Source organism: Vipera berus, assembly GCF_964194415.1.
Source record: "Vipera berus genome assembly, chromosome: 3".
Classification (NCBI taxonomy): Eukaryota; Metazoa; Chordata; class Lepidosauria; order Squamata; family Viperidae; genus Vipera; species Vipera berus.
This window is the reverse complement of record NC_138204.1, coordinates 121,255,432-121,283,066: the sequence shown is the minus strand read 5'-3', so window position 1 is coordinate 121,283,066 and position 27,635 is coordinate 121,255,432. Positions and strand designations below refer to the sequence as shown.

The following is a 27,635-nucleotide window of genomic DNA, read 5'->3' as shown; positions in this document are numbered from 1 at the left end:
TAGCCCGAAGGCATCATGGCGGATAGAGACAGCGGCAGCGAGCAGGGCGGCGGCGGCGGCGGGGCGCCGGGCTCGGGCCCTGGCGGCGGCGGGCCCGGCAGTGGCGGCGGCGGCGGGGTGGGCCTCCAGCACGAGACGCAGGAGCTGGCCTCCAAGCGGGTGGACATCCAGAACAAGCGCTTCTACTTGGACGTCAAGCAGAACGCCAAGGGCCGCTTCCTGAAGATCGCGGAGGTGGGCGCCGGAGGCAGCAAGAGCCGGCTGACGCTCTCGATGTCGGTGGCGGTGGAGTTCCGCGACTATCTGGGCGACTTCATCGAGCACTACGCGCAGCTGGGGCCCAGCCAACCGCCGGAGCTGGCGCAGGCCGCGGACGAGCCCCGGCGGGCCCTGAAAAGCGAATTCCTGGTGCGCGAGAACCGCAAGTATTACATGGATTTGAAGGAGAACCAGCGCGGGCGGTTCCTGCGCATCCGCCAGACGGTCAACCGCGGTCCAGGCCTCGGCTCCACACAGGGCCAGACCATCGCCTTGCCAGCCCAAGGGCTGATCGAGTTCCGCGACGCCTTGGCCAAGCTCATCGACGACTACGGCGTGGAGGAGGAGCCGGCCGAGCTGCCCGAGGGCACCTCCTTGACGGTGGATAACAAGCGGTTCTTTTTCGACGTGGGCTCCAACAAGTACGGCGTTTTCATGCGGGTGAGCGAGGTCAAGCCCACCTACCGCAACTCCATCACCGTCCCTTACAAGGTGTGGGCCAAATTCGGACACACTTTCTGCAAGTACTCGGACGAGATGAAGAAGATCCAGGAGAAGCAGAGAGATAAGCGGGCCGCCGCCGCCGCCGCATCCTCCTCCTCCTCCGGCGGAACAGAGCAGCAGCCAGAGACCGAAATCAGCAGCAGCCCTGCTATCCCCACTGGCCCGCCCGGAGCCTTGCTGCAGGCGGAGGAGCCAGAGGAGGATTGATCTCCATCTATCTTTCCTCCCTCCTCTCCACATCCCTCCTTCCCACTTGGCTGCCTCCTCCCTGCCCTGCTGCACAGAGACACTGGTAATAATGACAACAACACACAGAGAAAGACTTTATACTGTAAGGGAGAGAAAGAGAGAGAAAACCAACATCCACAAGCCGAAAATAACGCATACCTGTTAAATATACCTGTTATAACTCCATGGGGAGCACCATCTACCTATCCACCACCAGAACTGACAGCCGAGCAAGCAACTTCTTTCTCTCCACCCCATCGCTGGATTGTTCCTTCCACTCTTGCTCATCGTATAAAACAGTAAGCAGCTGCTAAAAACAAACAAACAAAAAAAATTACAAAAAAAGTAATAACATTATATAAGATGAACTGTGTTTCCTACTTGATTAAAAAAATATAAAGAACTGAGTGTTTATTTCCCTAATTAACCAAGAACTTTTGTACACGTTTAAGCTATTATTAAAAAAAAGTGTTTGCAAAAATGGTCAAGATTAAAATATTGCTGAATTATATTAAAAAAAGAGAAAATGTCCTTTTCATGTTGAGCTAACATTTGACTTTAGCACAAAAAAGAGATATTTTAGAACACGTAAAATAATATTTTTAGTTTTTCTTCTCATTTTGTTACCAAATTTCAAAACCTTTCATGGAGGTTATTATAGTATATTTGACACCCTATATACCTGTGATTAGAGATGTGTATATATATATATGAGGGCTAGGCATGCTGTGTGTCTGAGCTTTGTCTAAATGTTATGCAGAAGTCTGTAGAGTTAAAAGGTACGTAGGTTTAATTCATGCAAGGTAACAATAAGTGCTCTCTTTTATACAATATGCATTGCATCTGGACCTTAAGCATATAAAATGGTCAGTGAAACTTCTGTGAACATAAAGAAAAATATTAAAAAGGCATTTAAATGAAATTTGCTAACTTGTGATTTTTATGGTTTGAACCAAAGTTATTCAAATAGTAAAAAGAGAGAGAAATGATCTCCCATATTTTTCTGCACCTGTTTGGTTTACAACTAAGTAGGTATCTTGTCATTGTTGTGTATATGAGATGTAATTGTATTGTTCATAATATATATATTTTTATGAAGTGTACTTAAAGTACTTTAACATGCAGCGATTTTCAGTATGCCTTTTTTTCAACAACAGGTGGTAAGGGTTTTTTTTGTGGCCACTAGCACTATTCTTTTAATTTGTTCAGAGTCTCAGTCAAAACTCCAGCTTATGCTAGTGCTAACTAACTTGTGTAGGCCTGTCGTAGACATCAGTTCAACATGATTATGGTGTAATCCTACTGAGCCATGGATTTGAGTTTCCTTTAAAAGTAAAAGCCAAGTTGGTGTGTTGTAAAGAAATTTTCATGTAGCTGTGGTGCTAGTTATTACTGGCTACATACTTTATTCATGTAGTATTGACTCCTCCCCCAAGTGTGCAAATCTTCAGTTATAATTATGTACTTTGTGTGATATATATTAAAGCTGTAAAGTATAAAAACAGTCTGTGAGAATACTAACCTATCTGGAAGTGTTCTCCAACTTGCAATTATTTGTAGTAATATACTTTTACAAATTTTTTTTCTTTTAAATGTTTGTGCTTTTAGTTGACTAACTACTTGCTGCTGTATAGTAAAATATTAATATATTTTTAACATTAAACTGCTGCATGACTATCATCATTGCAAAGTGAAAACAATAAATGATGCCTTAAAACAGTAGAAAAAATAGTTGGAATTCTGTAGGAATCTTATTGATTGAATCTTATTGATCAAGAATCTTATTGATTCTTGATTTTCTGAGTGTATTCATTTTCTAAACTACTTAGACAAATTTATCAGTGTGGATTTAACTACTTTATGTAGCAGATTCCACCTGTAGGAACAGAACTGTGTTTTGGTTTTCATTGATTGTAAGAGATTGAGTCTAGGTAAGACGATGGTTCAAAAGAAATGTATTTTTGGTTAAAAGTAATCCCCTTCTTTAGAGATATATTATAAGTTATTAAGACAAGTCTGTTTCAGTTGTATCCTCTGTTTCTAGTTAAATACATTTGCTAATGGTGTCCGTATAGCACCAAATGTGCAATAATATAGTGGTTAGGATTTATTTTTAGAATCACTGGAATTTATTACAATTGTTTTCTAAGATGCACTTTTCCATAAGGAAAAAGTAAGCTTCCATGGTGCACAATGTGATACTTTTCGGCCGCATGTAAAACTTTGAGTGTCAGATTTGCTTTGTTTTAATTTGTAGGCGGTTTCATACTGTATTTGAACTGTGATATAGAAAGGACTGCATTTTCCATGCTGTAGGTAGTTGAAAAGCTTAATGTTTTAATTTTTGCTATTTTGTTTGCAAGTTCCACTATTCCCTACAGTGTCATAAGATTTTAATTCTATAGGTTGGCAGAAGCGTTGTTTTTAGCAATAACTTGTTTTATATGGGGAGAGGGACAGTCTTGTTCCATTTGAATTAAATCAAACTTGTATAACAGCAAAATACTCAATTCGGTTTTAGAGTGGACATAGCTAGTAAATTTGTAAAGAGATTTTAAGTGAGTACTTTGCTTCTCAGGGTGTGAATGTACATTTATTTTGCCCCACTGTTGCCTGTGACCAGATTTATATAACATAGCAAATGTGTGTTTATCAAAGGCAAAACTAGAATGAAGGTATATAGTATAGGCAGTTAGTCCTTACCTGCCACCATTGATCCTCTAAACCTGTTGTCTGATTCCAGGCAATGTTGAAGCTATTTTAGTCAACAAATATATGTTTTGTTTATATCTCTTTCGTGAGAGTCAAAGTTCAAAAACTTTTCCTGGCCTGTGTATCTTGAGAATTCAGTTCTTTATATGTTGGAACAAGATGACATGTGAATTGTATAATTCTCCTTTTAGTCCAGTTCCAGCAGAATTTGGTGTCCCCAGTCTAAGATAATCTTTTTCTCCCATAGGCACACTAGATCAGAGGTAGGCAACCTTGGCTCTTTTATGACTCGCGGACTTCAACTCCCAGAATTCGAGCCAGCACAGCTGGCTCAGGAATTCTGGGAGTTGAAGTCCACGAGTCATAAAAGAGCCAAGGTTGCCTACCCCTGCACTAGATACTTTAGGACCTGTTCAATATGATGTTATTTGAACCATAAATTACCTTGATTTGATTTCATGTTTTTCCAGTTGAGGTGCTCAGTACTTGATAAAGGTACAATAACTCACAATTAAAATAAGCAATAGTGGGAGAATTTTGTTTAAAGGCCAGATGAATAAAAATAATGGTATATTTGATCATATTTGGTATTTTTAAAACAGTATGTTCAAATGTGCCAAGCATCCAGCTTTTGGAAAACATGCCTTATTTTTCCTGAATATGTTTTCAGTGTCTTGTAGGAAAGATCCACAGTCATAATGATATTTTATATGAAATGCAAGAAAACTTGAAATCCACTGCAATATAAACTTAAGTCTGTTTTTGTTTTATTTTTAAATGAAAGGGACACTGTCAAGTAACTTTTAAAATATGATCTCCCTTTCAGACTATCACAGCATGGCAATTGTGTTCATTTTAATTCCACTTGTTTTTTTTTAAGTTGCTCTGTCTGAGAAATTAAATAAATGAGTTAAAATTAGACACTGTTGATTCATGCCTCTTTATTATTGTATGCTGTAAAATGCAATTTTCAGCCAGAGGGGGAGCTAAAGTAATTAAGAAATAATATTCACTGTACAGCACAAATTCTCTGAGTGTTAGAAAAAAGTAGCAGAGAAGGGCAAAAATAGGAAATGCAACATTTATTAATCCATCAAGAGTAAAGGGTGAAGGCAACCTTTGCATGTAGATAATGGAAAACTTACAAAAATGTAAACATTTAACCTAAAAATACTTGACAGTGTCACTTTTTAAAGTAGCATTTCAGGGACTGCAACTGATTCTATGTAGCTTTCTTTGAGAAGTACTATGAAGCAGAACCACCCACTCAGTATTTTGTAAAATGTAGATCTGTCTATTGTGCAGACAAGAGCTGTCGTTTCCAGCAATGAAGAAAATTTATGTGTGCCTATAGTAAACCAGAAACATCATTTCAAAAGAACAACATTTTTTACTTTTTATAACATTGTAACACTGCTTTGATCAGCCAGAGCTGTGCACATTACTGCACATGAAGCTGTGCAAATTATTGTATATATTGTAGTCAGCTAATTTGATGGGATTTGTGCACTAACACGTACATACAAACTACCAGTGTGTGACTTTTCATGCTGACCAATAGTAACCAATCAATTTTGAACTGGTAGATAATACTTTTGAAACATATAATCTTCCTGCAAGGGGTGATTATATTTTATAACTATTTTCCAATAAAATAATATTTTATCAATTTTATTAACCTTATAAAATAATTTTTATTTTGTATATATCTTTTTACTTTCTAGTGCCATATTTTTTTTCTAAAAAATTCCTGGATGGGATAATTACGTTAGCAAGGTTAAGGATAAACATTAACTTCACAAGTTAGGTTTTCATATGTCCAGTTTACTTTCACTAATAGGGATGTGATTCAGTCATCTAAATATGGCTTTAAGAATATGGAAATTACAACGTGTCCTGCTTCATCCCTGACAAACCAGTTTTTTCATCACATTCAGGATTTCTTTTAACCAAAAGTTCCTCTATGTTTGGAATCAGTGATGGCTATGTTTTAGTGCCGTACTATGTCTCAGAAATCAGGATTAATTTGATTTGGTGTCTTGGTCAGCTATCTAGAAGTAAACTAAAAAAAGGGAAGTGGTAGTAAAATTATATAAGAATAACTGATGATCCCATAATGCACTACTGTATTAATTGTCAAAAAGTCAGTTACAGTGAATTAGAATAATTATATTGACATTTCAAATGTCTATGGAGATTCTTAATCATCCAGGTCATGGTTGTCCTAAAGGTGTTTTTCCAAAAGACAATTGGACTTTCTTGATTTTCCCCCCCCTTGAAAATACTGATAAAGATAAACCGCCAAGTGGCCTCAACAACTTTCCGAGAACTAACAACAGACTTGCAGAGTGCTAATAACCAGTTGACTGCAGAGAATATAAAAGAATATAAATCCTTCCATTCCCTACCAGTCAGTTAGAACTGAAGAAGCTTCTTGGATGAGGAGCAAAACATTATCAAGGGGGGGGGGGAAATCAAGAAAGTCCACTTGCCTTTTGGAAAAGCACCTTTGGGACATTGACATTTCAAGTTTAAAATATAATCTCAGTCATGTTTGATTTCTGACATTTTTTGTTTTATAAATTTACAGTAGAATCCTACTTCTACCCATCTTCCTTCTGGGCATTGTACTTTCTAGTACCAGTGTTTACACTCTGTATAATAACCTTCTCCAATATGTGTTAGATTTATAGATTTATAAAATCAAAAATTCCCAGAAATTTTGGAAGTTGTAGGAACAACACATCTGGAGACCAATAAGTTAAAGAAAAATGCACATATATAGATAACGCACATATAGGTACTCCTCGACTTACAAGAGTTCATTTAGAGACCATTCAAAGTTACAACATCACTGAAAATTACTTATGACCATTTTAAACACTTATGACCGTTTCAGCATCCCCATGATCAAAATTCAGACAGTTGGCAACTGACTCATATTTATGACGGTTGCAGTGTCTCAAGATCATGTGATCACCTTTTGCGAACTTCTAACAAGCAAAGTCAATGGGAAACCCAGATTCATTGAACAGCTTTACTAACTTAACAACTGCAGTGATCACTTAACATCTGTGGCAAGAAAGATCGTAAAATGGGGTAATACTCACTTAACAAATGTCTTGCTTAGCAACATAAATTTTGGGCTTAATTCTGGTTGTAAGCTGAGGACTATCTGATTAACATAAGCTTTCTATAAAGATGAATCTTCTAGTTAGTTCCCTCATGCTTTCCCGGCAATAAGAATCTCAGGCTTTTCTTTAACTGAGTGGGCAAATTAACACTAAACTTATTGGTGGTATAGTTTCTTAACACTGGGAGATGGAAATTTCAAAAAGAAAAGTAAAGTAAGCCTTCAATACCCATGAAAGAGGAACAAAGAAATGCCAAAATATTTGGTCCCGCCTACAAGTTTAATACAGTTGCTCTGCCCTGTCCTCTGCAGTTCTCAGCCCCACTTTCCATGTATGGTCCCAAGTCATAAAAGGCTGCTCAGCATATTCTATGCATAATACTGCATTATTCTGTGGCGTTCCTGGTGCTTGCTTGCTGTAACATCATGTTACCTAGTTGGGTCATGGCACATCTACAAGCAAACAACCAATCTCAGAGAGCACCAAGAACTTCATAATTCTACCCTGAGCTGCATATTTTCAATTACATTGCTTTCTATTAAAACGCAGAAACATTTTACAATTTCTTAGGTAGATAAATACAGCCAGTTGTATGCGATCTTAGGCAGGACTATATTCACTAAATATTCTTCCTCTGTTATTTTTACTTAGTATTGCATATTTAATAGTAAAAATGCTTGCTTTATTAAGTCACTGAACAATATATTTTTGCAAAATACTAATATTCTTAATAACTGAAGTAACAGTGTTCAAGTTGTTTCAGGTGAGAGAGAGACTGCTAATCTACCAGAACTTCCACCTTATTTCAATGTCTTTCTTTTATAAATGTGCTTCTTCAGTATATTGTTATGAGATATAATTGCTTAGCATGATGTAAGAATTAGGCCACAATCTGAATTGTTTAAATTTTTGAAAGCTGAGCATCAGAATTCTGGCACTGATGCACTTAAAGGCTAGCAAGATCTTCCCCTTTTTTGTTTTTGTTTAGTTCATGCACTCTTACATCTCGAAGAATTCTGCTAGAGATAAAAATATATATATAGCTGTTCTGGTCTTCAGTATGTTCAGTTAGATCACTACCTTTTCCTTCCTTTCAGTGCCAACCCCCAAATTAAAAGCCAAATTAAATTTATTTATGAAACTTAATTCAGTTTGAAAAGAAGCATACTGTGCAGCTTAGAAAGCTCCTGTTTGAGCAATAAAAGTCTTGTGCTCTTAATGGTCATGCATAATCTGAGTCCACACAACTTGTTAAAAGTGCAAATTGTTTAATCATGATGCACTGAAGATACCATAAGACCGAACTCCAATACAATAAGCAGAAATCAAACAAATCACATTGTAACATAGTACAACGCATGAATCATGTCTCTGCCTTACTTGGATCCATGTATTTCCATATTACAAGATTCTTTAAAAGTGCTGCAAACAGTATATTTTTTGCCTCTAAACCAACTTTTCCAATTTTAAGAAGAGCTAGAGAAGTTTTTCAGATAAAGCTAGAGAAGTATTTCAAAATCTGTAAAGACGGAATTTCCATGTCATAGCTCTTTATGTGTTTTAAGTTATAAATAAGGTTAATCCTCTGTGCATATTTTGAGAAATTGAATGAAACTTGCCCTAGTTGTACATAGTCTTGGAGGAAAAATTAAAATAATGTCACCTCTAATTATCTATACAGTATTCTTTAAATAGTGAAAAATCAAAACAAAATTGACAACTAACTTTTTCCCCAGGGAAGAAAGAATATTGGCAATTCAGATGAGACCATGAAGCACCTCAAGGGATTTAAAAAATTAAATTCTAAGATCTTAAAACTTAGAAAAAGTACCCTTCTAGCACTTGTGTTCTAGAAGGCATATATTTTACCTTGTGTGGTTCAGAGCAACCTGTTTCCTAAAAACTGAAAATCACTGCAGAGGGCTCTGCAGAACAACTCATCTGCTGTTTACTAAAATTCGGTCCACTTTTCTGGAATTCCTATCTTAAAATTCTACTTTGTTCTGATAAAAATAAAGAATTTACTGAGTATATTTTATTTTTATATGACCTTATAAAAATGAAGTAATGGGACTGAGTTCTAAGTATATTTCCCTTCTCAATCCTTTTTCTGATCTTCTAAATGAAAACACAGTGGATCATGACTTTTGTAAAAGTGCATCATAACCCTGACCTTGGCAGAAGATTTCTACCTAACATTGCTAGTTTCCATTTGATTGGTCATTTGATACAGTCATATGACCACTCTGGTAGTTTTACCATTGACCGTAGTTCATATATTGGATCTGCCCTTAGATTGAATGGAAGCTACAATCTATGTTAAAAAAAATGATATTTAGCTCTTATTGAATGTTTGGAAAACGAATGCATGTTAATCCCATTCTGAAACAAGTGAATCCTCTGAGATTATTTTAATTCCAAGCTCCATTAAAAATCAAACTACTTATATTTTAAAGTCTTGTTCATTTTGCAAGTCCCATGCTTAATAGAAGGATTAATGAGTTTAAAGTTATAGAATTTTGGTCCAATATAAACTAAATTGTCTACTGCCTGTCAAGAACCTTGTAAATGTCTATATATTTTCATTAAATAAAGCTTGGTTGTTCTGTGAAATTTACTTTTTAAGATAAAAGTACTGTATTACTGGCTGTCAAAAGTATAATACTCTACTTCAAAGTGTTCTTTATTTTCTGGAGGAATTGGTCCTTTGTTAGTTTTCATTTGCCAATCAAGATATATCCTTGTTGCTTAGGAAAAAAAGTTGTGGCTCAGTGGTTTTACTTGGTAGACACAAAACAACAATTACATAAAATCAGATTATATATGCAATATTTAGTAGAAATGAGTAAAGAAAGAGGATAAAAAGCCTCACGGTATCTGAATATTAGGAATTATGTCATCAAAACTTTTATTAAGTAATGCATGTCTCGTTCCATTTTTGTGGTTCCCAGAACAATCAATATTATTTTGGTATGTGACATACATTTTTATCATCTTCTCTCTCTTGTTTTTATAATAGAAATACAACGCGTCCATTTGCTCTTAAAATAGATACTGTTTGGCACATTCAAATAACAAGGTGTAGGATTCTATAAACAAATTATGCAGAATAACAAAGGTTGTTTCTTACCACTTATAGGCCTATCTCACAAATAGTCAAATTTCTATTTCAATGTAGCCATTGTTTGTTTGTTTTTTTGTCAAGTCTGCCATGGTTTTTTTTACCGATCAAGGCCTAGTGCACTGTATTTTAATGCAGTTGCCAGTTTATATTGTTTTATCATACCTTCATTCCTATAGATTTATTTGCTACAGTAAAGGAAAGATGGGACACCTGTCAGTCCTATCCATGGTGAGATATCAAAAATCAAAATGACAGCCATGGCAGTATCATCAAAGCCCCAGCTCTTTTATATAGTACTGTCATAACTTTTGAACTTTTTGACTTTTTAACCCCCTTGCCATAGGTGGAAATGGTAGTTCCCTATGACTTCTCAACAACTGTGATATATCTGTTTGTTGTTAGTTGCAAAGTCATGTCTGACCCATCGCGACCCTATGGACAACGTTCCTCCAGGCCTTCCTGTCCTCTACCATCTTCTGGAGTCCATTTAAGCTCACGCCTACTGCTTCAGTGACTCCATCCAGCCACCTCATTCTCTGTCGTCCCCTTCTTCTAGTGCCCTCAATCTTTCCCAGCATTAGGCTCTTCTCCAGTGAGTCCTTCCTTCTCATTAGGTGGCCAAAGTATTTGAGTTTTAGCTTCAGGATCTGGCCTTCTAAAGAGCAGTCAGGGTTGATCTCCTCTAGGACTGACTGGTTTGATCGCCTTACAGTCCAAGGGACTCGCAGGAGTCTTCTCCAGCACCATAGTTCAAAGGCTTCAATTCTTTGGCGCTCAGCCTTTCTTATGGTCCAACTTTCACTGCCATACATTGCAACTGGAAAGACCATAGCCTTGACTATACGCACTTTTGTTGACAGGGTGATATCTCTGCTTTTTAGTGTGCTGTCTAGATTTGCCATGGCTTTCCTCCCCACGAGCAAGCGTCTTTTAATTTCTTGGCTACAGTCCCCATCTGCAGTGATCTTGGAGCCCAGGAAAATAAAATCTGTCACTACCTCCATTTCTTCCCCATCTATTTGCCAGGAATTGAGAGGGCCAGATGCCATGATCTTGGTTTTCTTAATGTTTAGTTTCAACCCAACTTTTGCACTCTCCTTCTTCACTCGCAACAAGAGGCTCTTTAGTTCCTCTTCACTTTCTGCCACTAGAGTGGTATCATCTGCATATCTTAGGTTGTTGATGTTTCTTCCGGCAATCTTAATTCCAACTTTTGATTCATCTAGCCCTGCCTTTCTCATGATGTGCTCTGCATATAAGTTAAATAGGCAAGGTGACAGTATACAGCCTTGCCGGACTCCTTTCCCAATTTTGAACCAATCAGTGGTTCCGTGTCCAGTTCTCACTGTTGCTTCTTGGCCCGCATATAGGTTTCTCAAGAGACAAATAAGATGGTCTGGTACGCCCATCTCTTTAAGGACTTGCCACAGTTTGTTATGATCCACACAATCAAAGGCTTTAGCATAGTCAATGAAGCAGAAGTAGATGTTTTTCTGGAACTCTCTAGCTTTCTCCATGATCCAGTATGTTAGCAATTTGATCTCTAGTTCCTCTGCCTCTTCGAAATCCTGCCTGTACTTCTGGTAGTTCTCGATCCACATACTGCTGGAGTCTAGCTTGTAGGATTTTAAGCATAACTTTACTAGCGTGAGAAATGAGTGCAATGGTGCGATAGTTTGAACATTCTTTGGCACTGCCTTTCTTTGGAATTGGAATGTAAACTGATCTTTTCCAATCTTGTGGCCACTGTTGAGTTTTCCAAATTTGCTGGCAAATTGAGTGTAGCACTTTTACTGCATCGTCTTTTAAGATTTTGAATAGCTCAGCTGGAATACTGTCACCTCCACTAGCTTTGTTGTTGCTCAACTTTTCTAAGGCCCACTTCACTTCACATTCTTGGATGTCTGGCTCGAGGTCAGTGACCACCTCATTGTGATTATCAGGGATGTTAAGCTCATTCTTGTATAGTTCTTCTGTGTAATTTTGCCACCTCTTCTTAATCTCTTCTGCCTCTGTTAGGTCCCTGCCATTTTGGTCCTTTATCATGCCCATTTTTGCATGAAACGTTCCTTTCATCTGTCCAATTTTCCTGAAAAGATCTCTGGTCCTCCCTATTCTATTGTTTTCTTCTATTTATTTGCATTGTTCATTTAAGAAGGCATTCTTATCTCTTCTAGCTATTCTTTGGAATTATGCATTTAATTGGGCATATCTTTCTTTTTCTCCCTTGCCTTTCGCTTCCCTCCTTTCCTCAGCTATTTGCAAAGCTTCCTCAGACAGCCATTTTGCTTTCTTGCATTTCTTTTTCTTTGGGATGGTTTTGGTTGCTACCTGTTGTACAATGTTGCGAACCTCTGTCCATAGTTCTTCAGGCACTCTGTCTATCAGATCTAATTCCTTAAATCTATTTGTCACCTCTACTGTATATTGAACAGGGATATGATTTAATTCATACCTGACTGGCCTAGCGCTTTTCCCTACTTTTTTTAATTTAAGCCTAAACTTTGCAACAAGAAGCTCATGGTCTGAGCCACAGTCAGCTCCTGGTCTTGTTTTTACTGACTGTATAGAGCTTCTCCATCTTTGGCTGCAGAACATATAGTCAATCTGATTTCTGTGTTGACCGTCTGGTGATGTCCATGTGTAAAGCCATCTCTTGGGTTGTTGGAAAAGAGTGTTTGCTATGACCATCGTATTCTCTTGACAAAATTCTATCAGCCTGTGCCCTGCTTCATTTTGTACTCCAAGGCCAAACTTGCCTGTTATTCCGGTTATCTTTTGGCTTCCTACTTTAGCATTCCAATCCCCCATGATGATAAGAACATCATTTTTTGGTGTTAGTTCTATAAGGTGCTGTAGGGCTTCATAGAACCGGTTAATTTCATCCTCTTCAGCACCGGTGGTTGGGGCATAGACTTGGACTACTGTGATATTGAATGTTTTGCCTTGGATTCGAACTGAGATCATTCTGTCATTTTGAGGATTGTATCCCAGTATTGCTTTTCCTACTCTTTTATTGACTATGAAGGCTACTCCATTTCTTCTGAGGGATTCTTGCCCGCAGTAGTATATACCTGATGGTCATCTGAATTAAATTCACCCATTCCTGTCCATTTTAGTTCGCTGATACCTAAGATGTCGATGTTTAGTCTTGTTATCTCTTGTTTGACCACATCCAGCTTTCCTTGATTCATGGATCTTACATTCCAGGTTCCTATGGAGAAAAAATCTTTACCGCATCGGACTTTCCTTTCACCACCAGACACATCCACAGCTGAGCGTCCTTTCGGCTTTGGTCCAGTCGCTTCATTCTTTCTGGCGCTACTAGTACTAGCCCTCTGCTCTTCCCTAGTAGCATATTGGACGCCTTCCGACCTGAGGGGCTCATCTTCCAGCGTCATATCGTTTTGCCTTTTGGAACTGTCCATAGGGTTTTCATGGCAAAGATACTGGAGTGGTTTGCCATTTCCTTCTCCAGTGGATCACGTTTTGTCAGAACTCTCTGCTACGACCTGTCCGTCTTGGGTGGCCCTGCACGGTATAGCTCATAGCTTCATTGAATTACGCAAGCCCCTTCGCCACGACAAGGCAGTAATCCATGAAGGGGGATATATCTGTATATCTGCATTAATACCTTTGCCTTACGATTTTTGCCTGCATGTTTTTATAGGAAAATGATGTACAATAGTTTGTGTTCTTAACCAGCACTCCCAGTTGTTATAATGGAATGGACTGTTGTTTAGAGAGACCACTTTTTCCCTACAGTGTGACCATCAAATATATTTCTAAATACATAAAAATCACAGTTTGGTTCATAAGGGTACACAAAAGAAAATACTATTCTTAGGAAGTAGATAAGAACAAAAGTTTGTAAATGTTTATTAATTTGCAATTATACTATTTTACCTATGGCATTGTATTGTAATTCATTGAATTTACACTACATTAAGTCAGAATTCTTAGACATGATTTTTTTGAACAAGCTGTAGTGATCTGATCTGCATATAACATATGATGTCTGGCTAGTTGGAATCAAAAAGAAAAAGTCCCTTGACATAGGTGTTGATGCACTCCTTGTATAGCTAGTCCTTGATTTATGATCACAATTGAGCCCAAAATTTATGTTGCTAAGTGAGAAATTTGTTAAGTGAGTTTTGCCCTATGTTACAACGTTTCTTGCCACATTTGTTAAGTGAATCACTGCAGTTGTTAAAATAATAACATGGTTGTTAAGTGAATCTGATTTCTTCATTGACTTTACTTGTCGGAAGTTCACAAAAGACGGTCACATGACCCCGAGACACTGCAACCATCATAAATATGAACTAGTCAAGCATCTGAATGCCAATCACGTGACCATGGGAATGCTGCAGCAGTCATAAGTGTGAAAAATGGTCATAAGTCAATTTTTATTTCTAGTCTGTCTTTTGCAGCTATTTCTTCAGCTTTTCTCACAGTTACTCATGAGTTTTGGCCCATTTTATGACTTTTCTTGCCATGTTTGTTAAGCGAATCACTGCAGTTGTTAAACGAGGAACACGGTTGTTAAGTGGATCTGGCTTTCCCATTGACTTTGCTGATCAGGAGGTTGCAAAAGGTGGTCACATGACCCTGGGACACTACAACTGTCATAAATATGAACCAGCTGTCATGCCTACAAATGTAAATCATGTGACCAGGGGGATGCTGCAATGATCATTAATGTAAAAAAATGGTTATAAATCACTTTTTTCAGTGCCGTTGTAATTTCAAATGGTCACTAAATGAACTGTTGTAAGTTGAGGACTACTTGTGTCTGCTGGTGCCTCCTTAAAGAAGCCAAGGCTTTTCCAAGCTTCAACAGGGGCCATCCAATCTCAGAAGAGTACATGTTTCAGTTAAGGAGGCAGTGCAGGAAAAGGTGTAGCTTTAAGAAAGTGCCAGTAGGCACAGTGTACATGCCTACTTTCCCTCCAAAGCACTTTCCCACTTCATCTGCAAATCTGTACAGGTAGTACTCGACTAATGACCACAATGAGCCCAGAATTTATATTGGTAAGCGAGACATTTGTTAAGTGAGTTTTGTCCCATTTTACGACTTCTCTTGCCACATTTGTTAAGTGAATCGCTGCTCAGTTAGTAACATGGTTGTTAAGTGAACCTGGCATCTCCATTGACTTTGCTTTCAGAGGTTGGCAAAAGATGGTCACATGACCTCGGGACACTGCAACCGTCATAAATATGAACCAGCTGTCAAGCATATGAATGTAAAATCACGTGACCATGACAATGCTGTAATGGTCGTAAGTCTGAAAAATGGTCATCAGTCCCTATTTTCAATGCCGCTGTAACTTTTGAGTGGTCACTATATTAAATATTGTAAGTCGAGGATTACCTGTATATCCTTAAACAAGGCCATATTAAAAGATAATGATTGACAAATGGTATAGAATTATTTGAAATAATATCTTGAAAATGATACTAACATTGGGAAACAGAAACTCAGAATTTCATCAAACCGGGGAAAAGGCAAAACAAAATTCTGAAATTTATCATTGATAATCATTTTCTTAATTTTTGCTCCAGCTTTTCTGTGTTAAATTATATATTGAAAGTACATCAGGAATATCTTAAGAGATTTTTTTTTTTGAAGAGGACCCATTATGACTGTATACTTAATCTGTATCACATGTTTTAGACGTGACTTTTGAGTTATTAACATGCTATTATTTACTATTTTAAGCACTTTTATTGGCATTAGCATCCTGAAGACCACTTTGAAGACACTGGAATATCTGCCACCCTTAATTAAGATACTCTTATCCCATTAAAAAAGTTATTTGTTTCTTGAATTTTCTTGAATATTTGAAACAGAAAGAACACTAGTTTAGTTTCAGGTTAAGTCATATCCCTTAGTTTACTTCTTTCCTTTAATTCAAAGAATACCTGTCATCCATTATTATAAGGACCAGTTAAGTGCTGTATTTGGAAGATTTTTATAATGATAATTTATTTTATTTTATTTTTTTTATTTTTATTACATTTATATCCCGCCCTTCTCCGAAGACTCAGGGCGGCTTAATGATAATAATAATAATAATAATAATAATAATAATAATAATAATAATAATAATAATAATAATAATAATAATAATAATAATAATAATAATAATAATAATTAATAATAATCATCATCATCATCATCTATTTTCAGTTACATATACTGGATATTAATGGTACTGTTACTTTTCTTCTGCACCTCTCCTGTTAATCTATAAATGTGTGTAGATTTCCAGTGCTGTAGGCCATTCTTGATTAAATCTGTTCCTTATCTAAAATGTTGGATTTTTTTTTTTGCTAATTTGTCAGAAAAAGCAAGGAAATCATTATATAATTTATGTATTACAATTTCTGTATTTCCTTCTCTGCTTCCCCATTCAGCTGTCCCAGCTCAAAATAATTTAGGAAAAAGCAATTAAAGAAACAATTTATTCTTAGAAAACAATGAAAAAGCTCATCAAAGGCAAACAGAAAGTACTTAGGTCAATCATTACAGGACAGTGAACAAAGGACAATAAAACCACGCGTTTGTACAGATACAAATGTAACTGAGCTTTCCCATACCTGCATACCTTCAATATTGCTACTCTTTTCTCCTATAAAATGATGGAATTTTAGAATTAAACAAGTACGGTACTGTTGCCTCAGTCTCAAGTGACTGTGTGATGGCCACATTATTTTTAGAATTAAAAAGAAAAAGGTTAACAGCATATTGGGCTAAGAACATTTGTCTATTTCCTCCTTTTTCATGTCAGAATTTGATCTTGAAGAAAACTATTTGAGGCAGTGCTAATTCTGATGTTTATGCTCAATGTATAAAATTGGTATAATGGTAGAATCATCACCATTTATCATAGTCAACTGAGTTGCTGAAATAACCGTATAATTTTTATTCCTGGAAACAACATTATTTATTTCAGTTTGTATGCTGCTGGATACAGAAATCCAACAAAAACATATAATTGGTGCAGACATCCATGGTAAGCATCATCAGAGCCGTGGTGGCGCAATGGTTAGAATGCAGTATTGCAGCTAATTATGCTGACTGCCAGGAGTTTGATTCTGACTGGCTCAAGGTTGACTCAGCCTTCCACGATCGGCAAAATGAGGACCCAGATTGTTGGGGGAAATATGCTGACTCTGTAAACCATTTAGAGAGGGCTGTGAAGCACTATGAAGCGGTATATAAGTCTAAGTGCTATTGCTATTGCCATAGCAATTGTAAATGTTGTTTATTTATGGTCTAAAACCAACCTGTAAACAATATAGAACAATAGAAACAACCAAAATATGAGATAAAAATAAAATTGAGCTGATAAACTAAACTTTAAAAATGATGACAAATAATCACCCTACATGCCTTAGCATGTCCTTTATCTTTGTAGTTTGTAGAACATTAAAAAGGTGCAAGTCTTAAATCCAAAGGAAAGCTCTTCCATAATGCCAGAACAACTGAGAAACAATATGCTCCCTGACCTTCAAGCTCCTTATTACATTTGCAACCTCTATTGCAGACCTCCAAGGTCCCTTCCAACTCTGTTACTCTGTTATGAATATATATATATATATTTAATTCCATTTATATCCCGCCCTTCTCCGAAGACTCAGGGCGGCTTACAAGCTTGTTTTCACATACAGCATTGTATAAACCTAGGAGGATAACTTTGATTTAAACTGAACTTAATTGCACAAATTAATGATTTACAGCACTATAACAAGATTCTACTTAATTCATGTTTAGTAAGAGTATCTGAAAATAAATTTTCATCACTTCTTAAGGGTAAGTGTAGGCTTCATTTTTAGAAACTAAGTACATAGTTTAAAAGTAAGTATAATAAATAGTTTTCAGATTAACTTTCAGCAGCACTGGGATGTTTTGGCTTTTCAATTAAAAGAGGCACATAGTTGCCAAATGAACCAGATCTAGTTCAATTACTTATAGATATGATATATTAGAATTTTGTATTATGTATGTGATATATATATATATATATATATATATATATATATATATATATATAAAACAAATTTACACAAATATGAGCTGTCACTGTTGTGACTACTGCCCTGTCGATGGCCTTCGGTTAGGCTGAAACAGGAAATAAAGATTTGTCCCATATTTGGGGCCTAGCAAGGTAATCTAAATAGTTAACAAGCATTTTATCTATATCTATATCTATATCTATATCTATCTATCTATCTATCTATCTATCTATCTATCTATCTATCTATCTATCTATATCACATATATATATATATATATATAAAATGTTATAATTAATATATAATATAAAATACATGAGGCATTCCAGATATTGCTATACTACTGTTTTCAAATTCTTTAGCTTTGGCTATACAATAGTTTTATCAACATCAGAATGGTATAGGTCAGGGGTAGGCAACCTTGGCTCTTTTATGACATGTGGACTTCAACTCCCAGAATTCCTGAGCAGAGCTGGCTCAGGAATTCTGGGAGTTGAAGTCCATGAATCATAAAAGAGCCAAGGTTGCCTACCCCTGGTATAGGTTGTCTATCTCTGTTCTTATCACTATCTCTAACAACAGGTAATTGGCATTAATAAAACTGTTCATGTTTATTAGCTTATCTTCAATAAACACAACACTATACTATTCCAGTAACTGGCAGCACACAAAATTTAAAACATGAGAGGTGATAATGTTAACATATTCTTCCTCACCCTTTTTCTTGCTCTCCATAATCTGGGAACAAATGAAAGCTTTCCAGCTATTTCAGGGAATAGCTATTTCTGAATGGTGACTGTTTGGTAACCTGCTGTCAGATTAGGGTTTTTTTCTCTACAGATACTCCAAATAATTTCATTTTTTTGCTATTCCTCCCCTCTGCGCAAGTCAGCAGTGATCTTGGGCTAGTCACTCTCTCTCAGCCCAATTCACCTCACAGGGTTGTTGTTGTGAAGAAAATAGGAGTAGGAAGGTGTATTGGATAACTAACTAAATAAGTAAATTTACAGAGACTTCTTCTCCACCTTTCTTTGAGCTACATGTCCCTTCTTTTATATCTATTGTCTTCTTTTTCCTTGCATTCTTAGAAAGGTAAAAGCTTAATTTTCTCTCTTCTCTCTCTCTCTCTCTCTCTCTCTCTCTCTCTCTCTCTCTCTCTCTCTCTCTCTCTCTCTCTCTCTCTCTCTCTCTCTCTCTCTCTCTCTCTCTCTCCTGTAATCTCCAGAAAACGTAGTGAACTGGCAAACTATGTTAAATATGAAAAAAATGATTGCATGGTGATGGGGAAATCATCATGTGAATAATACTGCAACAATGAAGGATGACACATTCTTAAGAAAAGTCATAGGTTACCATTTACTAATTGCATTTAGCAAAGCTATTATGTTGGCAAAAGAAAGCTGAGACAACTTTGTTGGAAAAAAAATGCACACAGTATTTGAAACAGATTTTGAAAATATTACCATATGGTTCCTCTTCTGATCCATTTCCCTTTCCCCCAAATAACTGTATAAAATGTTTAAATTTTTAATATGATTCTATTTTGATCCAGTGTTTCTCATTTTCACATTTCATTTGTGCTTCATGGTCTTCTAGGACCGGAAGATTATATGAACAAATCACATATTTAATATATTTATTTCTTGGTTGAATGGGTATATTCCAAACCTCCTTCAAGGTTTTTTCAGTTGATGCGGAAGATGGAAGAGCTCAAGACAAGTGAAAAGCAAGAGGAATCAGTATATGTGCTGTCCAGTTCTCATGGTACAAGCTTGCAGGTTGTACTCCTGTGCTATTCATGGATATAGTCTATATTTTCCAATATTTGAAAGTGCTTTTCAGAAATCATGTGCTATGTATTGATTGTATACCCATGCACAACTGAAATGCTAACAGGAGCAACATACTCTCTTGAATTCAGTATTTAAAATATGTGCTGCAGTATGATTTGGGTATAATAATATTCTCCACTTTTTTCCTGAATCAGTGTCTGTTTTACAAATGTTTTCAATGTATTTATTTCATCTTGTGGAGGAGCAAAACTGTCTTTAGGGCAAATCCCCACATTTTACAAATCAGATCTGCCCCATTTTTGTCTGTATTTTTCTCATTTTCACCTTTTTGCGTGGACTGTTTTTTTAATACATGTTGTTTTTTGTTATTTTGACAAATAGATTATTAAATATAAGATAAATATATATATAATTATAACATAATTTAATCTGAAGATGGGCTTGGAAGAGGGATGAGTAATTCCAATCTTGTCTCCTTCCTATTTTTTTCCCATTATTTACCAAAGCTGGATCCACCATGGCTTATTCCATTTCTTGGACAATTGTGGAAAGTGTTACCCTTTTTTCTACCATAACTGAATCCACAAGCAACAACTTTTCAATAGTCAATAAACTACACTGTTGCTGTCTCCCCTTCCTCACATCATTGCACAATAAGGGACCTCATTGCTGCCATCATAGAATTATAGCTAAAGGCATTGTACTGTACATTTTATCTTAAGAATAGTTAAATGAATATTTATTACCTGAAGGTCTACCAGGAGTACAAATTCCTAGATTGAAGAAGAAAGTTAAAGGTATGCTTGAAGAGGATTCCACTTTCTGAATAGATAAATATGTTTGCCCAATCTCAATTAAAATGCTGGATTTTAAAAAGAACCCAACAACTTTAAGAACGAACTCAGCCTCATGGTTTGTAAATCTTGATCATTCTTTAGACTTTTGCTACAAAGGAAAAACTAAAGGGGTGTGTCATTGGAAGTGGAATGAAATCCACTTGCATCTCCTAAAGCTAGCTATTAATAATAAAAAATTCTCCCTAAATGGACCATCTATCTTGATTGCACCCAGGTATGAGAAAATGTTAAGAAAAACATTTTTAATCACATTGTGCCACTATACCATAATAGAGCATCTGTCTAAGTTAATATCAATGGGGCAATGAGCAGGTTTTCCTTCTTTACAATAACGTTTCCAAGTCCCAGAAGTCCTGAACGAGCCATGCTGACTCTGGAATTCTGGGAGTTGAAGTCCACGAGTCATAAAAGAGCCAAGGTTTCACTGTGCTAAGAAAAGGCAGGTAAAATAATATACAAAAAGGGTTTTTCAATTGCCAGAAATGTAGGGTTTTTTTTGCAAATCTGCAATGTTTAATTAAAAGATAAATATAAATATGAAATAAGATATGAAAATTGGATCCTTAGTTTTCTATTTCCAATAAAAGTGAAGATAATGGCATAATTCAGGCCGGATTGGACTCCGACTGGGCAGAGTCTGACGACGGGGAATCGAGCGGTCTTTGGAATATTATTTGGAAAGAATTCAATCCTGTGACTCCAGAAGAAGTGGACAGGATCATGGGGAGGCTGAGTTCCACCACTTGTTTACTGGACCCGTGCCCCTCCTGGCTGGTTTATGCAGCGCGGGAGGGGACACAAGGCTGGCTCCAGGCAGTAATAACTGCTTCTTTGAGAGAGGGCAGCTTCCCCGCCACCTTGAAGGAGGCGGTGGTGAGGCCCCTCCTCAAGAAGCCTGCCCTGGACCCGGCTATTTTAAATAACTATCGTCCGGTCTCCAACCTTCACTTTTTAGTGAAGGTTGTTGAGAGTGTGGTGGCTCATCAGCTTCCTCTGTTCCTGGAGGAAGCGGATTATCTGGACCCCTACCAATCGGGCTTTAGGCCCGGGTACAGCACGGAGACGGCATTGGTCACACTGATGAATGATCTCTGGCAGGCTCGGGACAGGGGTTGCTCCTCTGTCCTAGTCCTATTAGACCTCTCAGCGGCTTTTGATACCATCAACCATGGTATCTTACTGCGGCGCCTCAGGGGGTTGGGAGTGGGTGGCATTGTTTTACAGTGGTTCTCCTCCTACCTTCTGGGTCGTTCGCAGTCGGTGTTGACAGGGGGACAGAGGTTGGCCTCGAGGCCTCTCGTTTGTGGAGTCCCTCAGGGGTCGGTCCTCTCGCCTCTCCTGTTCAACATCTATATGAAGCCGCTGGGTGAGATCATTCGTGGTTTTGGGGTGGGGTATCATCAGTACGCTGATGATACCCAGCTTTTTATTTCCACCCCAGATCAACTTAGTGATGCCCTCTCTGTGATGTCCCATTGCCTGGAGGCGGTGAGGGTCTGGATGGGGAGGAACAGGCTTCGTCTAAATCCCGACAAGACTGAGTGGCTGTGCGTACCGGCGTCTCAGGTTGTCCATTCTATTCCATCTTTATCTATAGGGGGTGATGTGTTACCCCCCATAGATAGGGCTTGCAACTTGGGCGTCCTCCTTGATTCACAGCTCAATTTTGAAGATCATATAGGAGCTGTGACCAGGGGGGCTTTTGCCCAGGTTCGCCTGGTGCGCCAGTTGCGGCCCTGTTTGGACCGGGACGCCTTATGCACAGTCACTCATGCGCTCATGACCTCTCGGATAGACTACTGCAACGCTCTCTACATGGGGCTGCCCTTGAATACCACTCGGGGGCTCCAGCTGGTGCAGAATGCAGCCGCATGAGTTGTGATGGGGGTTTTCCGATACTCCCATGTAACACCTCTGCTCCACGAGCTGCATTGGCTTCCAGTTGTCTTCCGAGTGAGATTCAAGGTGCTGGTGATGACCTATAAAGCCCTAAATGGCATGGGTCCGGGTTATTTACGGGAGCACCTCTTACCGGCGTTAACTTCCCATCGCCCTGTGCGCTCCCACAGAGAGGGCCTCCTCAGGGTGCCATCGGTCAAGGAATGTCGACTGGTGGCCCCCAGGGGGAGAGCATTCTCTGTGGGCGCGCCTGCCCTCTGGAATCAGTTTCCGGTTGAGCTCCGGATGGCTCCCGACCTTCCCTCGTTTCGCCGCAACCTGAAGACTTGGTTGTTTGAACAGGCCAGCCTGGACTGAGGGATTGGATTTTAGTGTTTAAATTTTTTAAAAAATTTAAATTTTAGATTGCATTTATTACTTAGGGCTATTGATTTAATCTTATTTTAATTTTTATATAATTAAAATGCTTGTAATCACTTTGCTGTTTCATTCCCTTGGTAGGTAATAAGTCTGTATTACAGTTAAGAATATTAACCTTACATTTTCAAAAACTAATCTGATCTAGAAATCGTATTTGGTTATCTGTTTTTGGAAATGTATTGTGCCATGTGTTAAGTATATTCAGTCTATTTTAAATATTTGAATATTAAGTACTTTTCTTAGGTATTAAAATCATGTCCAATTTAGTAGTGGGGGAATTCCACTGTGGATTAGCTATCTAATCTGAAAATAAAGAACAGTGTATCAAAATAAATAAGAATATATTTCTTAAAAATCATTCTTCATAAATTTCCCTGAATACACAGCCATGCAGTACTCTTATTAAGACTAATCAAATATGGACAAAATGTTGTGTGATAGGAAATCTAATGTCTCAAATAAAAGTTTTGGTCTGACATGATTTTTTTTAAATGAACTAACTTATTTTGTACATTAAGGAAAATCTGTATATCAGCTCTAATATATGGACTTTTTTCTTTCACATGAAATGTATTTTCAGAATTCTAATTTGATCTTTGAATTTAGCATAGAAAGAAAATATTTTAAATATTGCTCACTTGTGAAAATATTTTGGAAAGGAAAGTGTTTATAATATTGAATGAAGTTTGTTTGCTTGCCTTTCAGTAGCATAAGGCTTCTGGTTTGGGACAGTAAGAGACCCAGGCATTATACTTGTTGAGATTCCTCATACACCATATTCTGTCTCTCACACACACAATCTCTCTCAGTTTTAAAAAATGATACACAAAATAGTTAAAATGCAATAGTCTGTAGAAACTGGGGAATACACTGATATTTTTTTCCATATAAACCAATATTTACCAGTAATCTTGTGTTTCTATTTTTGTTTTTTGGCAGACTTTTACCAGTAAATATCGGTTTATTCCTGAAACCAGAAGCCCTAAACATATCTTTGTTTATAAGGTCAGTCTTCATTTCCTGTTTCTGTCCTTCCCCACTTATTTACAAACTCTGTTGTTTTTCAGGTTATGGAGTATTTATGGAGTATCCTTTTTGTTTTCCTGATTGCCACCATTTTTTTTTAAAGTGAACTTTGTTAGACTTGCAGACTGGACTTTTGGGCACTTAGGCTATTTTTTCATCTTAGAAAGTTTTATACACAGGTAATAATTATACTGAAGACCTGAAGAACATTCAATTTAAATGTTTTTTTTTAATTTTAATGTATAAAATTGCAGAGTGAATTAGTCACTCATTTAGCAAAATTCTTAGATGGGCATTGACTATTTATATTTTAAACATTATATAATTCCAAAAAGTGTTAACATGTAATAATGAAGCACTGCATTTAAAATAGAATCGTGCTTTAAGTGAATTTTGAAATAGATTTCTACAGAATCATTTAAATAAAAGTGGGATTGGATTTCAATAAAATGGTTGCCAATTCTACAGTGAGAGTACCCAATACAGAATGACATTGAATTTATTGAATTCAACATATTGAATATATTGCAATATTTTTTGAACATTTGAAATGTTACTGATACATAATTATAGTATTTGACTGAAATTACCTGCCAGAACCCTTCTTTCCATTAACTCTTGTTTTTAAAGAACCATGTATCAGTATCAAGCCATACTTTTTAATTTACAAATCAAGATAGTCTCCATATACGTGGAGTGTTGATAAAATTAACTGTACCCTCATGTGCTTCTTGTCATCTGCTTCTGACATATGAATGCCTGCAGTCCAATGGATGTATTGGGAATCTCACATATTGGCGATTGGGTTTAGGATTCTGTGTTCCTCTGCATTTTTGTGATTTCAAGCATTATACTAAATGGGTGGGACTGTGTGGGCTGTCATGCTGTATGAATGTTGGAATGACCTATGGAGTTGTGTAGCATTTATCATATTTGTTTATATGAACAGTTCTTCGTCTTTTAACAAAATCCTTTTCATTCTTGAATTTTCACAATTTCTTGTCCCAACTGAAAACTAATTTTCCCTCCCCTTTTGCAGCTTTCTTTTTGTGATTATGATTGTGCAATATTATTGGCCACAACTTTAATCTGAGCAATTGACACTGGTCCATCTTCAAATCATTCAGAAGACTTGAAGAGAACTCTTCTTTCTACTCTGGAATTCAAATGTGTATATTTCATCTGAAATAAGTTATTTAAAAGTCAAACATGTCTCCTCCTCAATACATAAATTACAGTACAATTCATAAAGTTCCAAAAATACTATATTATGAGCCTTACCTATATAAATAATTCCTCTCATGGTTTCAAATTGAAAGAAAATAGTTAGATAATTAATTAGGTATATCAGCTCTGTTGTTTTTTTACTGTCACTATTGTCATTTTGTGATTTTGTCAATACTGTATTTAATCAAATTGTTTGCACAGATGCCAATTACATTTTATTCAATGGTACTTCATTTTTCCATGCTATATTTCTGTCAGTATTCAGGTTTCTTAATTAGAAAGATACAGATAATTCTGTGCACAAACTTTTCTCATAATACTAAATATTTCTATAGAGATACAGAGATATATAGATACATACAGATGGAATTCTAAACCCAATATTGTTAAATCTTTGTGGATTTATATCTTTACTAATATAAATCAGTAAAGATTATAAGATAATTTGAAATTGTATATGACACAATGATCAGGTTCACAATGTCAGGCTAAAGTTTCAAATACTGATCTGATAGGCTAGGACAATATACAGTAGCACTCAAGCAAAGCTTTTTCTAGCTAATTTGCTCTTATTACTTTAAAGTGTTAAAACAAGCCAGGATTTACCAAGTGTACATTGTTTTCATTGCAGGTGAACCATAAATCAATCTTAGCCCCTTAAAGATGGCTTCTAATCCTTAGTTGTTAGAAATATTTAATCATAGTCATGGGAATCTATTAATAAATTCCAGTTCCTATTTTTTTTCTCATTCTCACAATCAGAAGGAGGAAGCAAAAGTGATTGTGTTGCATGTACTCAAAAACTGCTGATAGTTAACATGGTTTATTTTGCCATCTGAAAGTTTTTTACTCCTCTATGTGCAAATCTGACCAATGAAACAGCAGGGTTTATAAATATTTTTGAATAGATGCCATCAGAAAGATAGCAAAAGCTGAAAGAAACTTCCAAATTTGACAGAATAAAAATGGAATAATAGTTTAAAAGTAAATCATTTTGAATTAAGTTTTAAAATTATTTGGGCCTGAGATCTTCTCAATTTTCTCCTCTTTTGAATTCTTAACTTAGAATGAACTTGGCCCAAATGTAGGATTTGTCCCACGGCTTTAGCACCTTGTGCACAGTTTAAACATTTCCAAACTGTTTTCTAGGTAAGAAGAATAATGGGAACTACTCTGGAAATCAGTGCTTGTTCTGAAAATCTTTTCTTCTCAAGATGAGTACCTGCACAAATAATCCAGGAAGTTCAGAATGTTACTGTCCCTTGAGAAATAATGACTGATGGATGACTTTTTATTATTAGAATGTAGGGGTACTGTTAAAATTTAAAATAAGAGTGTTTTCCTTTTTCTCACAATGGTGCACATCATTGTATTTGAATGGAAAGATTTGATAGGGCAAAGTAATCCTAAATACCTTTCCTTTCCTTTCTGGATTTGAAGATAAAATCTATAGAATGTTTTGCACATGTCAATTTTCTGTAAAGATCAGAACAATCTTTCTCTTGTCTGCATATTTTTGCTAGTTAATACTTATTAGATGTGCCAAGCTCCATTGGATATATTTTTATGTAATTTCTGAAATTATTAAATAACCATATACTGTACGAGTGCACACATTAGAACACTGGAATGTTGAATTAAGCATTTTTATGTAAATAGTTACTATTCTTCAGTTGCAGAAAAGCCTGGATATCATCTCATAACTGTTGTATTTTGCCCTAATGGGAAATGTTCAGACATTCTGTGATGTATGTACTTGTCCCACTGTTTATGTGTAACTACTAATTATAAATTGTAAACATGCTTGTTTCATTGTTCAAAATAGTATTTCTTTTGTTGAAAATATTTTCAGTTAAATGTGAAAAGGAATTTATTTATTTTTTTAAGATTGTCTTGCAAGGTCTGTTTTCTCTATTTTTTTCCTAAGAAAAATAGTAGGGTAAAGATTGGAATTTTGTCTAGTTTTTCACTTGATAGACCAAAGTTACTATTGACACTGTCTTGCAATGCTGATCAAATGTATATCTTTTTGCACTTTAAATGAATAAGAAATGAGGAAAATCAAACTGTCAATTGTACATACATTCACTGTACAGTGAATGTATACCATTAGTTAATCTGTTTTTAAACAGGATATTTTCCTTTGTGGGAAGGGGAATACTTAAGCAATGTATTTGCTAGTCAATATAAAGTGTTTACATGTAATTACTTAATAAATTATTTGATTTAAGATGGATCTTTCTGGTGATTTTTAAATGACAAACAATGATGATATCTGGTTTTTGTCAGGGTATAGGTATTTAAAAATTGTGTGAAATAATCAGTTACAATATATTCATTTAATTAAAATTCTGAGGAAGGCAAAAGTCTTCCTTGCTTCACTTTGTATTAGAGAACATATAGCCTCAAAAACCAGTCTGTTTTTGTCGGT

The 27,635-nt window shown here is 36.5% G+C and overlaps 1 protein-coding gene across 2 annotated transcripts; it reads left to right on the top strand.

Annotated features, from left to right (window-relative positions):
* PURA (purine rich element binding protein A) lies at nucleotides 1–27,434 on the top strand. Of its 2 annotated transcripts, XM_081324776.1 has the most exons (4): nucleotides 1–1,289; nucleotides 23,891–23,956; nucleotides 25,017–25,146; nucleotides 26,354–27,434. In XM_081324776.1, the coding sequence occupies exon 1, from the start codon at nucleotides 16–18 to the stop codon at nucleotides 967–969; it is 954 nt and encodes a 317-aa protein (XP_081180902.1). In that variant the 5' UTR covers nucleotides 1–15; the 3' UTR covers nucleotides 970–1,289; nucleotides 23,891–23,956; nucleotides 25,017–25,146; nucleotides 26,354–27,434. The 2 variants fall into 2 exon arrangements, with proteins under 2 accessions (XP_081180902.1, XP_081180901.1); XM_081324775.1 differs by having other exon boundaries at nucleotides 25,017–27,434.
* The last annotated feature ends 201 nt before the right edge of the window (nucleotides 27,435–27,635 follow it).